At 43.1% G+C, this 13,145-nt stretch overlaps 1 protein-coding gene across 7 annotated transcripts in view; it reads left to right on the top strand.

The window, feature by feature from the left end:
• The window catches only part of nbr1.S (neighbor of BRCA1 gene 1 S homeolog), a 34,734-nt gene extending 21,936 nt beyond the window's left edge, over positions 1 to 12,798 (top strand). For 5 of the 7 annotated variants that reach the window (XM_018238363.2, XM_018238366.2, XM_041578819.1 and 2 more), the window contains 4 exons: positions 4,232 to 4,326; positions 10,391 to 10,469; positions 11,095 to 11,200; positions 12,277 to 12,798. In XM_018238363.2, coding sequence (XP_018093852.1) covers positions 4,232 to 4,326; positions 10,391 to 10,469; positions 11,095 to 11,200; positions 12,277 to 12,456 — 460 coding nt within the window. In that variant the 3' untranslated portion in view covers positions 12,457 to 12,798. The remainder of the gene's footprint in view (positions 1 to 4,231; positions 4,327 to 10,390; positions 10,470 to 11,094; positions 11,201 to 12,276) is intronic. The other 2 variants (XM_018238365.2, XM_041578820.1) reach the window with 1 other exon arrangement.
• The last annotated feature ends 347 nt before the right edge of the window (positions 12,799 to 13,145 follow it).

The raw sequence follows: 13,145 nt of genomic DNA on the forward strand, positions 1-13,145 counted from the left end.
GTGAATAAAATCATGTGATTGCTGGGACTCCAGGACATGTTATTTAACATTTATTTATTTATTTTCATTCATACAGTTCATGGTATATCTAGTATAAGTGATTCTAATAGAATTACTTATAATAGATATTTAACACAATGTTTCAGAGGGGTTACAACCTGAGGAAAAAGCAATAATGAGAACCATAAGACCAAATCAAATCCTATTTATTAATGTTTCATTATAGCAAATCTACAGATTATAATGTCAGCAGATGACTTACTGCCAGGAGTGGAAAGGGAAAGCTGCCTGTCCCAGGGTATAGAATCTACAGCTGTCTAAAGCCGTCCAAACTTCTTGAAACTAACTAATTTACAATACAACCATTTCAAGGAGAGAATTCCGTTACTTCACAGCTCTCATTGTCACAAACACTTTTTTTCTTGAAAGCCTACAATTTGCAGAATCCATACAAAAACTTTTTGGCTGACTTTGATCCCTTTAAATAAAACATGCTGGGCAAACTTGCACCTGTGCAGTAACCCGAGGCCACCAATCACATTTTCTATGTTGTCTAAAGGGGGACACGGGGAACATATGGGGTTAAGCTCCATGCTTTAAAAAGCAGGACACTTGATGCTAATTTGAAAAGGGGATGTGCCAGTCCACTCCAGCTTCCCCCTACACCTAGCTCCTCCTACCTTCAGGTTTTCAAGTGTCCTGCTCCTAGGAGGTTGGAGCCTAACAGGTCTCTAGTGAGACAGATGAGGAATTTTCGGGTAGTGATTAGCTCTGACATCCGGGGTGAGGCCGGGGTCAGGGCTGCCTGAACCCACTGGGGGTAGCCCCCAGGCCCGGACTGGCAATCTGTGGGTTTGGGCAAATGCCTGATGGGCCACTTGCTTTAAAATGTAAATGGACTGCTCACATAAAAATGCAAATGAGGTCTGTATTTAATATATAAATGAGCCACTCACTTTAGAAATGTATATGAGCTTTTGCGTGAGGCAGCCTAGTCTCCTCAAGTATGCCACACTTTGGCCCTATGACACACATGGTAATCTCTTATCTGCCAGGGTGCATGGTCTAGCTGGGGGCACAAAAAGGAACATTTAGAATTTACAGTAAGTATAGTGCCACTAAACCATCTGATAGAATAGTTGTGATAGAAACTAGGGTGAGATATTTGTTGCAAGGGCCAGTTCCAGCACATAGGGTGTATATATTAAAATATCTATTAATAAACATTAGCTCTAGTTAACCATGGGGTTGGAAATATATATCATGCTTTGCATGCGCGTGAATACATGGGCTGCTTTGAGGGCTGCTTTTTCCTACCAGTTCGGCCCTGGTAGCCCCCTTTGCGGGATATCTCACCAGGGAAATAACCTAGCCTCAGCTATACAATCCATCCAGGCATGGGCGGTGAGACAGTGGGGTGAGAAGGAGGACTACTGTTACTCTAACCATCACTCCCGCACCTACAAAACCCCCTCCACCCACACGACCCAGGGAGGAGAGCCCAAACCAGCACAATAGAAGCAGGCACAGCGCTGCTTGTTTCCGTCTTTCATACCTGACCCACCGCACTGCTCCGGTCAGTATTGAGCAGTTAATTGTTCTGGTAGGAGAGCGGCTCAGCATCAGGGACGGAAGGCAAGTGGGGAGGATTGTGATTACCCGGAAACCCGAAAAGGGGTCTAGGGGGCGGTCCAGGCACCATTTTACTTAGCACAAGAGGGAAGCGGAGCCACCCCCTCTATTTCACGGTAAAAGAAAAGGCGCCGCCTATCTAGCACACTATCGGAAGCCTAGGCAGTCTGCCAGAAGCATCTCTCTGCAAACAGCAGTGAGGGCAAGAACTGAGTGCCAGAGACCGCAGGGGACAGGAGAGCAGAACTGCTCCCAGTGCACTAACCCTGTGACTTTCTCATACACCTACCCACCACCACCATGGCAGAAGGTAGGACAGGGGATTTATTCCCCAGGGTGGGGGGGGGAGCCCCAGCACCAGCAGGGCTGGTGAAATACCTGGCCTGCACTAGGTGTCACTCTAAAGCCCCAGGAGGTCAAACAGAACCTCTCTGTAAATCATGCTCCAGGGAACAGGAGTCTGTGCCTGCTTCAGGGACCAACCATGACCCCTTGCCTAATGCAGCACAGCAAAAGGACCTTCCTGCAGAGGGTAGTTCACAGAACCGGGAACCCCCAGCGCCACTATGGGCAATCCAATTATCACAGTCCCTGGTCTCTCTCCAGGGTCTCCCTTCTCTCACTGACTCTCTGGGAAAAGCAATAGCTAAACTTGACCATAGGCTCAGTGGCAAGCGCAAAAGGGCAAACAAAGCTGGGAAGCAAGTACTTCCACAAGCAAGTACTCTGATGTTTCATCAGAATCTCCTGAAGGGGAACTTCCAGCGTCCAACATCTTGTTGGGGACGAGGAGGCCGGACACACAAGCAAAGACGTCCATCATTAAATTGAAGGTATCATCAAACAGGTTATAGAGGTCCTTAACATTACCCCGGACCCTGTAAACAAAAGGCCAAGGGCCTCTTCAAGAGACAAGACAAGTTGGCAGCCCAATTTCCTTTTCAGTGGATACACCAGTCTCCAGGCTATCAGAATCCACTGCTTTACCAGTGACGGAAGAAGCAGCGTTCAAATGGCTAGAGGCTTCTCTCAGGGCCATTTATACATCCACAGGATCTTCACTACGGCCCACCCTAGCTTTGGCGTGGGTTGGCATGAATCATCCAGTCTTGGGCAGAATCTTTACTCCATGACATACAGGAGGGTTCTCCTAGATTGGATCTCCTATCAACAGCAAGATCAATGCTGGAGGGATAGGACTTACTGTGCAAAGCCATTTTAGATACAGCACAAATTATTGCCCGATCATCGGCGCTCTTAGTGGCGGCACATAGAACACTCTGGCTAAAGAACTGGTCAGCAGACATCAGCTCAAAGATGTTGCTCACATCGCTCCTATTTAAAGGAGGCCGACTATTCTGAGAAGAACTGCAGAAAATGATCTTGCAGGCCACTGTCGGGAAGAGTACCCATCTTCCCCAATCCAGGGCTCACTCGGCCACGTCCTCAAAACGTGGAAAAAACGCATAATATCCCCTCCACACCGATCTGGATTCAAAAACAGACCAGGGGACAGAAATCAACCCACATGGAAGCCCAACAAGTCACACAACAAGCCCCCCACGGATAAGACCATCAAAGGCAGTCTAACGGGACATACCCTCCGGAGACTTCAGATCTGATAGGGGGCAGGCTGTGTGGACCCAGTATTCCACAGATGCCTGGGTCAACAAAATCATTATAGAGGGTATCACCTCTACTTCACTTCTCTTCCCCACCAGGAAGTTTGTTATGTCCAGGGTCCCCCAAAAATTCCCCAGAGCTCAGGCATTCTCAACGTGTATAATAACAATGGTGAAGGCCTGAGTGATTATACCGGTGCCACAGCACAAGAGATTCTTCAGCTTTTACTCCAACCTGTTGATCGTCCCGAATAAGAACAGATCCTTTCGGCCAGTTCTGGACCTGAAGGCACTGAACAAATTCATACTATCTGTACGGTTAAAAATGGAGACATTGTGATCAGTGATTCGGGGAATGGAACCAGGACAACTACTGATGTCACTGGCTATCAAGGATGGCTACCTGCATGTTCCGATTTGGCCTCCCCACCCTCAGATTTGCATTCACAAACCAACATTTCCAGTTCCTGGTTTTGTTATTTCTTGAACTAAACAGGAGAGAGAGAGAGAGAAACTGAAGCGTGCAAGACTAAACATGGAGTTGTCTTTATATCCCTGTTTGCCCAGTTCAGCTGAAGAAATAAAACTATATATTTTTGTTGTAATAAAACAACAACAGGCAAAGAGTATGTTTAGCACAAGCCCTGTACATTGCACTAGAGTTGAAAAAGGGTATATAATTTTCCTTAAAGAGTTGCAGATTACTTTATATTTGTGCGATACCCACTGAACCTCCAGGACAGGTACACTGCTCACTGGCTGCCACTTCACCCCAGACTGTCCAATTGCCACTCCTCTGTAAATAAATTATGTTATGCTTGGTCAAGTGTATGGAATTCATAGGAATAAAGAAGTGATTAAACAGTATATGTACATATCAAGCACCCAGCAGCACTCACAGAGTGGATACAAACCGAGGATCAACCTAACCTGCTAATCACATTATACAGCTAATAGAAATGTTTGTTTATTTGAAGGGCACCACAGGAGATACCAGGAGCTGCTGTATCTAGGACAACAGAAGCTGAGCCTGCAAGCATCCGGCAATCTATTCCAGAGCAAAGGAACCAAGGTATTGTATTTGTATTTGGAACTTAAAACAAAGGCTTGATGAAAATTTTTTTACTAAATTTTAGGACAAAACCAAAAATGAGTGTTTTCAGGTTACCAGTCTGAGAATGTTTTATGGGGGATTATAGGCCCACATGAGCATGGGAAAGTGGCAGCCGTTTAGTTTAAAAATTTTCAGTTGGGTTTCAGGGGTTTAGGTTTAAGGGTTATGATTGGTGGGATATGTGACAGATAACGGACTTACCTGGCTGAGTGGGTATATAAGGAGCAGGTCTCCGGCATTCCGTGTTGGACAGCCTGTGTGTGTAGAGGTGTCTGAAAACCCAAGGTGTGAAGATCGCGCTGACTGGAGAGAGGTGTCTGAAGATCGCACTGACTGGAGAGCTGCAAGCTGGCGAGGATGGAGAGCGGCAAGCTGCTGGATGTCTTGCGTTGGGTCCGCGAAGAAGCCGGCGATGAGGATATCCGTTCCCTCCTGATGCTGTGTCAGTCATCTGCTCCGGCACCCCTGCAGGGAGGTTCCCCCAGCCCTTCGTTTGAGGACTCCGCTTCTCCTACACGCCCTTCCGTCCTTTCTAGGAGCGGTGTTTCCAGTGTGGGCGGAGCTGTTAGCGGAGCTGGTTCGGCGCATCCGGTTTCCAAGGCTGCTAGCGGTGCTGAACATCAGAAGAAGAGATCGTGCAAGCGGAAGAATTATCCCAGTAAGGATGCCGGCGTTCTTGAAGGCTTGCCGGCTGCATTTTCCGCTCGTCCTGTCAGCCCTCCGTATGAAGAAGCCGCTTCTCCGCCTGTCACTAGGCGCGGCGCTTCCTGTGCTGTCCCTGCTGGTGCGGCGCGTCGGGTTTCCATGGCAACCGGCCCTGTGAAGAAGAAAGTTGCCATGCGCAAGTCCAATGTTCAACTGTCTGCTCCTAAGAAACCGTCTCCAGGGCACGAGGTCTCTGCTGGGATCTGGCCTTCCTGTTCTCCTCCTGTGCATGGGACCCCATCTGCGGCTGCTTCAAGTAGTAGCATGGGATCTTTGGCACAACAGAGCTGTAGCACTATCCTTCCTTCCGCAGGTTCTGCTAGCAGTTGGGCACTTTTCGATCTGTTGCGGCGACTGGTCCTGCTACTGCAGGCGTTTCATTGAGTCAGCAGCTACAAGAACAGGATGCTGCGGGACGATCAGCTGAAGCTGTTTCTGAGCAGATAAGAGTTTTAGGTAATTATGACAATGCTGATGTTTTAAATGTTTTATTGTCTTCTTTGTCCTCTGGTGCGGTGTCAAAGCAATCAAGCACAGGGATTTCTGAGAATGCTTTTAAGGATTCTATTTTGTGTGATACTACCCCTTTAGGTTTGCATTTGCCACAGGCAGTTAGAGATAAAATAGTCAGGGGTGAGTATGTTGACTTGCTTTCTTTATTGCCATCTGCTAAAGAATTTTTGGTTAAAAATGACAAGGTTTCGGAAGTGGAAATTGATAGACGGAGACCTGTGGCCTGGACTTTTTCAAATTGGTTACAGGCATTTTGCATTCATGCAAATGTATTGTGTGCTAAGCAACCTCATTTAAGTTCAGGTTTGTTTAAACACGTGGATATTATTTTAGAAGCTTAAAAGGCTTATGGGGGCATAGCATGGTTCATTTATGACGATAGATTTAGTCAAAAAATGTCTATTCAGCGGTCTATTCCTTGGGGTTCTAAGGACATTGACCTTTGGATGGGCATGCTGATTCCTAGGTTTCAGCCTCAGGGACCTGCCTCAGGGACAAAGGTTCCTGTGAAACAAAATGCTTGTTGGGCTTTTAATGAATCTACTTGTCGTTGGCAAGGTAATTGCAGGTTTAAGCACGAGTGTGCTCATTGTGGTGGTGGGCATCCTGCCTTTCGTTGCGTCAAGCGTTTTGTTTCCAGCCAAACCAAGCCTCCATCCAGGGATTCAGGTTATAGAGCAGATAACCCCAGTGAGGTTGGGCGCAATGTTGCCTTATCTAAGGTTGTATCCAAACCGGGAGATGGCAATCTTGTTAGAGAGGGGATTTGAGTTGGGATTTTGGATTCCATCAAAGGATGTTCCTATGTTTTTCCCCTTCCCTGATAATTTAAAGTCTATTAGCTCTAACCCTCAAATTGTAGTTGAGAAGATTGATAAAGAGTTAGCCCTTGGTAGGGTTCAGGGCCCTTTTGTTGACCCACCATTTGATAATTTTAGGGTTTCTCCTCTTGGGGTAGTCCCTAAAAAGGATCCAGGGTCTTTTAGACTTATTCACCATCTGTCATTCCCTTCAGGTGATTCTGTTAATGATGGCATTGGTCGTGAGTTGTCATCTGTTTCTTATGCATCTTTTGATAATGCAGTCGCTGTGGTCCAGCGTTGTGGTCATGGGGCGTTAATGGCTAAGAGTGATATTGAGTCAGCTTTTAGGCTATTGCCCATTCACCCTGAATGCTATAATTTGTTGGGTTTCCATTATGATGGCTTATTTTATTATGACTGCTGCCTTCCTATGGGGTGTTCTTTATCTTGTTTTTATTTTGAAGCTTTTGCTAGTTTTTTGCAGTGGGCTGTGGAGTTTGAAACTGGTGGTACGTCAATAGTGCATTATTTAGATGATTTTTTATTCGTTGGCCCTGCTAATACGGATTCTTGTCATATTCTTTTACATAGTTTTATGTGGCTGTCCAAAAAATTTGGTATCCCTTTGTCTGCAGCAAAAACAGTTATGCCAACAACTGTTATTCAGTTCTTGGGAATTGAAATTGATTCAGTTCAAAGGGTTTTTCGTTTGCCGATTGAGAAAGTTAATAAGTTGAGAAGCTTGATTTTGACTACTATGGGGGCAAAAAAGGTTAAATTGAAGCACATTCAGTCTCTAATTAGTCATTTGAACTTTACATCTAGAGTTATTCCGATTGGTCGTGTTTTCATGAGGCGTTTGGTGTCTATCATTTCAGGTGTCTCGAACCCCAACTGGCACATTAGAATTCCAGTGGAGGTCAAAGAGGACCTTAGGATATGGGAACAGTTTTTAATTGACTTTAATGGTTGTACTTATTGGCAGGGTGATTTTCGGGATAGTACAGCTTTACAATTGTATACAGACGCAGCGGCCACATCGGGTTTTGGTGCTGTTTTAGGTAACCAATGGTGTGCAGATAGTTGGCCTAATGATTGGTTGGTTAGATTTGGGGCTCTTAAAAAATTTAGTTTTTTCCTTTATTGGTGGTTTTGGAAGTTTGGGGGGAACAGTTGGCGAATCAGAGGATTCTTTGGCATTGTGATAATAGGGGTGTGGTTCATGTAGTAAATAATCTTTCCTCTGACTCCCCACCTGTTTTGCGTTTATTGAGACAAGTTGTTTTTAGAGCTCTTAAGTGGAATATTTGGATAAAAGCTAAGCATATTTCTGGTAAATCAAACTTATGTTGCCGACGCTCTGTCTCGGTTTCAGTTTCACAGGCTCTGGGAGTTCAACAGTCAGCTGGATCTTCAAGGGACGCCTTGCCCGTGTTATTTATGGACCTTGTGCTGCCAGAGTTCAGCGTTGGTTGACTTGTTCATTGGCGGATAAAACTTGGCAGTCTTATTTGGGTAGTTCGTGCAAATGGATTGCCTTTAAGGATGGTCTTCATCGGGAGACTGGTCTAGGTGATAGGGAATTAATTTTATGGTTAATTTTGGAACAGGGTCAGGCCGGGTATTCAGCCAGTTCTATTCAAAAGCATTTAGCTGGTATTTCATTTTGGTTGAAATTACTTGGTTTGGAAGATGTTACCAAATCATTTTTGTTGAAGCAAATTTTAAAAGGAATCAGCAGAATGGGGCGGTCTAGTGATACAAGGAAGCCCATTACTTTACTGATTCTTAACAAGCTATTGGCGGCTCTGCCTCAGGTGTGCTTTTCAACGTATGAGCAAGTTTTATTCAGGGTATTGTTCATTTTTTGTTTTTTCGCTGCTCTACGGGTTAGTGAGGCTGTGTCAAGTAGCAAGTCAATTCCAGGTGGTCTTCAATGGGGTGATGTTACTTTGGTGAATGGAAAGCTTCGTTTGCTTATTAGATCATCAAAAACCGATCAATCTGGCAAAGGTGCGGTTTTGTGGTTGGGTACTAGTGCCATTTCTAGTCTATGTCCGATTCAATCCTTTAAAGCATTTGCTGCCATTCGTCCGTCAGTCTGTGGTCCATTTTTTATCCACGCTGATGGTTCTTCCCTCACGAAATATCATTTCACGAAAGTGTTACATGATTGCATTGTGCGGGTGGGTCTTACTCCTGATGATTACAAGACACACTCTTTTCGTATTGGTGCTGCTACTCAAGCTTCAATTTTGGGTTTCAGTGATATGTCTATTCAGAAATTGGGCAGGTGGAGTTCCAAGCGTTTTTTGTCATATGTCCGCCCTGCTTTAGTTGATATTTAATTCTTGTCTTTTCATTTTCAGTTTTCCCACCTCTTATTTGGCTGATTGGTCACTCTTTCCTTCGTCGAGCTAAGCTGAGAGCATAATCCCATGTTTACAGTGCCAATTTGGGTTTGGAGAATGTTAAAATTGTTTGGATGGGGATTCAGGGTTTACGATGGGCTGATTTTATACCTGTAACTCTGCAGATGAAGGCAAAATGGGGATTCCCAGCTGTTATTTTTGTTCATCTTGGTGGCAATGATATCGGTAAGGGTAGAACTATCGATTTAATTAGGGCCATGAAGCGGGATCTTGCTCAGGTACATTTTATGTTTCCACATACGGTCTTGGTTTGGTCTGAAGTGATACCCAGACTGGTGTGGTTGCAGGACATCTACCTTCGACCTTTAGAAAAGTATCGTAAAAAGCTTAATTTTGCTTTGGCAACGTTTTCCAGAACTCTCAATATTTTGGTTCATAGACACCATGAGTTGGATGACGGTGGAGTGGGCCTTTATGCAGCTGATAGGGTTCATTTGTCTGACATTGGGTTGGACATATTTAATATGGGCATTCAAGATGCCCTTGAAAGAGCCTTGTCTTGGTGGGGTATGGCCAAGCCCACTGTAATGTGTTAATTGGTCTTGGCTTGGAGGCATGGCTTTATGTAAAGCGGCCTGCTGGGTATTTATGCAGAGGCTGGCTAGTGTATTAAGCTCCTGTTAGCATTCTTTAGTTAGCTAACAGCATTCTAAAGGTAAATGTAATTTATTGTGAATTTAACAATAAATCAGCTGCGGCCTTTTATCTCCACCTACATACAATTTGTGTCTGTTTTATTTTACTTGTGTCTTGACTTAGTGCTGTCTACGCTTCCCATGTTTTATGGGGGATTATAGGCCCACATGAGCATGGGAAAGTGGCAGCCGTTTAGTTTAAAAATTTTCAGTTGGGTTTCACGGGTTTAGGTTTAAGGGTTATGATTGGTGGGATATGTGACAGATAACGGACTTACCTGGCTGAGTGGGTATATAAGGAGCAGGTCTCCGGCATTCCGTGTTGGACAGCCTGTGTGTGTAGAGGTGTCTGAAAACCCACCCTCCCCCCCCCTTTTTTATTGTTTTATTTATGTTGATTTTCATCTATGTGTATAAATAAACATATAAATAAATAAATTAAAAAAAAAAAAGAGGTTCTAACATGTTTAATTTTATTGTCGCAGCTATGTTTTTATGATTGTTGGAGGCATGGCTTTATGTAAAGCGGCCTGCTGGGTATTTATGCAGAGGCTGGCTAGTGTATTAAGCTCCTGTTAGCATTCTTTAGTTAGCTAACAGCATTCTAAAGGTAAATGTAATTTATTGTGAATTTAACAATAAATCAGCTGCGGCCTTTTATCTCCACCTACATACAATTTGTGTCTGTTTTATTTTACTTGTGTCTTGACTTAGTGCTGTCTACGCTTCCCATGCTTACGGCAAAGTTTTTAAGTTCAGGACATAAAATCTTAACAACCAGCAATGTCAGTTGATAGAATGTGATTGATTTTAGATAAAAAAAAAAGACAAAAGTCCATTTTGCTTTAGAGTAAGAAATCTGAACATTTGTAGGGTTACTCGCCACTTCTTGCAAAGTTTTATACTTTCCTCTTATTTAATTGTTTCCTAAAAGATTCTTCATATGAAAATGCCCCAAAGTTAGAAACTACAGCTTGTACTCCAGCATCCAGTGAACAGACTGATCACACAAGGTAACCAAATATTTAATCATAGTTTAATCATAATATTGATGATGCTACCTTTATGAACGTCTGCATTTTAATTAAGTTCATAGTACAACTATGGGATCTGTTATCTGGAATGTTTGGGACATGGGGTTTTCCCAATAATGAATCTTTATTTAATTTGGATCACCATACCTTATGTCTGCTTAAAAAAATCATTTAAACATGAAATAAACTCAGTAGGATTGTTTTGCCCCCAATATACATCCAGACAGCTTAGTTACCATCAAGTACATGCTACTGTTTTATTATTACAGAGAGAAAGGAAATTATTATCAAAAGTAGAATTATTTGTTTAAAGTGGACTGTATAGGAGTCATAATTCAGTAAATTCTGAAAATTGGGTTTTCAGGGATCCTATATAATATTGATCTTTCCCAGTGTTAGCAGTATTTGATAAGTTTAAATATGCAGCTCTCTCACCCTCCTTATTTACTGATTTATTACCCTGAGGTGATGTCATTTCACCATATACCAGTATGACCAGTTCTTGGTATAAACACTGGCCAGCTATCTTGCATTCCCATTATGAAGAAAATGGAGGATGGAATGGGCATGGTAATGTTTAATGGCTGTGTTTGATTTCCAACAGACAGTTCACCAGTGTCAGCATTGCAGGAGGTCTTGTGAAAGGGGCTCTATCTGTTGCTGCTTCTGCTTGTAAGGCTTTATTCTCTGGACAACAGGAGACAACTCTGGTGAGTGCAGCAACTCTCTCTATTTTAAGGGCAAGTCAGCCCCAAAATAAAAAAAGCCTTATGCCTTATAAAAGAAAACATAATTCTAAGCAACTTTGCAATATACTACATTCATTACAAATTTTCTATGGATTTTAAGTTATTTGTATGTCTTGCTATTGTAAGCAGTGTTTGGCTGTCTTTTTCTGTTTTCTGTCCTGGTGGCTTAAAGTGGCCATACACAGAGAGATCCACTCGTTTGGCGATGTCTCCCCGATATGCTTGGGGTGGGCGATATTAGGCTAAACCGATCGTGGGCCGTAGGGCCTAACAATCAGATAGTAATGAAAGGTATACAGGCTCTCGGATGGCAGAACCACATCATCAAACAGATGCATTCCGCAATACAACGGGATTTATACCCCTGCCCGACCATCATCTGCCTGACGTTTGGCCAGATATCGATCGGGGAAGCCCATCGGAGGGCCCCATACACCGGCCAATAAGCTGCCGATTCGTTCTGTCTGCAGGTTTTAACTGGCTGATAAAAGCTGCAGACAGCTTAAGACTGTTGAAACAAGACAGCCAGATGACTAACAGACCTGTCTTTGCTGGGAACTCTGACCTTTGCAACATTGTTTAAAAAGTAACCAAGAGTAATGCAAATGCTACTTTCAATAGCGATTGTTTTAACAAATAACTGGAAATTTTTAATAAATATATATTGAGAAGTTTCTTAGAACTATGTATTCTTTTATTAGGCATTTTTTTTATCTTGGGGTTAACTTGTCCTCTAATCTTTCATTAAAATGATGTTTACATCAAAAAAAAGTAACTAATGGTTTGTGTTTAAGCTGGAGCTTTGGAGCTTCAGTTTTCTCTGTGAATGTTCTTCTTTGTGAATTAAAAAACGTTGTGCAGAGTGAAGCATATTAGCTCCATATGTACAGCATAAGAAGAAAGGACGTGCCACCTTCAGAGGCAGAAAGGGTTTTTCATTTGAGCAATGCCAACATAATTTAATGTATATATTACCATGTTAGATACTCTAGTATGTATGTAACTCCAAACCTTAACACAATTGGCTTGTTCCCCAGCAGCAGCCAAGAAATTCAGAAGAACAAGAAAGAGCCATGATGGCTATCCTCTTGGAGATGGGATTCTGTGACCAGCAGCTCAACCAACGCCTGCTATGTAAACACAGCTACAACCTCATGGACGTAGTGACCGAATTGGTCCAGATCAATGACAACGATTGGTACTCTGCTCGTTACTGAGCCAGAGAATGGAGCAGTTCTACAATTAGACATTTTGAAGTAAAAAGATGTCTTGCTAGCATTGCATTATACATCTGCTTTTTTTCTTATTGCCCCTTCAATATCCATCCGTCTTTCGTTCTACCTACCACATGTCACTGATGATTCATTGTGAAGTAAAGAGATAACTGTATCATTAGCTCTAGATTCTATGGAAGTACAATCAGTGAAACAAAAACTGTTTCCATTTATAAGGATAAATGTGCAATGAGCAAGAAGTGCACCCTCTGGTATTGGCTGACACTGACTTTTTATTGCCAGATTGCATGGCTGAAACTGGAATAAAGGAGTCCATGCACAGTATGGAAATCAGGTCCTGAACTTATTAGGAAGTAATTACCTGAAGCAGGTAATTAACAGAAACAGGCTCCGAATATGTTTTTATTGATATACTAAGGGGCCCATTTACTTAGCTCGAGAGAAGTAATAGAATAAAAAAAATTTCGAATGGTTTTTTTGGCTACTTCGACCATCGAATTGGCTACTTCGACCTTCGGCTACGACTTTGAATCGAACGATTCAAACTAAAAATAGTTCAAATATTCGATAGTCGAAGTACTGTCTCTTTAAAAAAACTTCTTCCCCCTACCTCGCCACCGAAAACCTACTGAGGTGCAATGTTAGCCTATGGGGAAGGTCCCCATAGACTT

The sequence above is a fragment of the Xenopus laevis genome, chromosome 9_10S (assembly GCF_017654675.1).
Source record: "Xenopus laevis strain J_2021 chromosome 9_10S, Xenopus_laevis_v10.1, whole genome shotgun sequence".
Lineage (NCBI taxonomy): Eukaryota > Metazoa > Chordata > Amphibia > Anura > Pipidae > Xenopus > Xenopus laevis.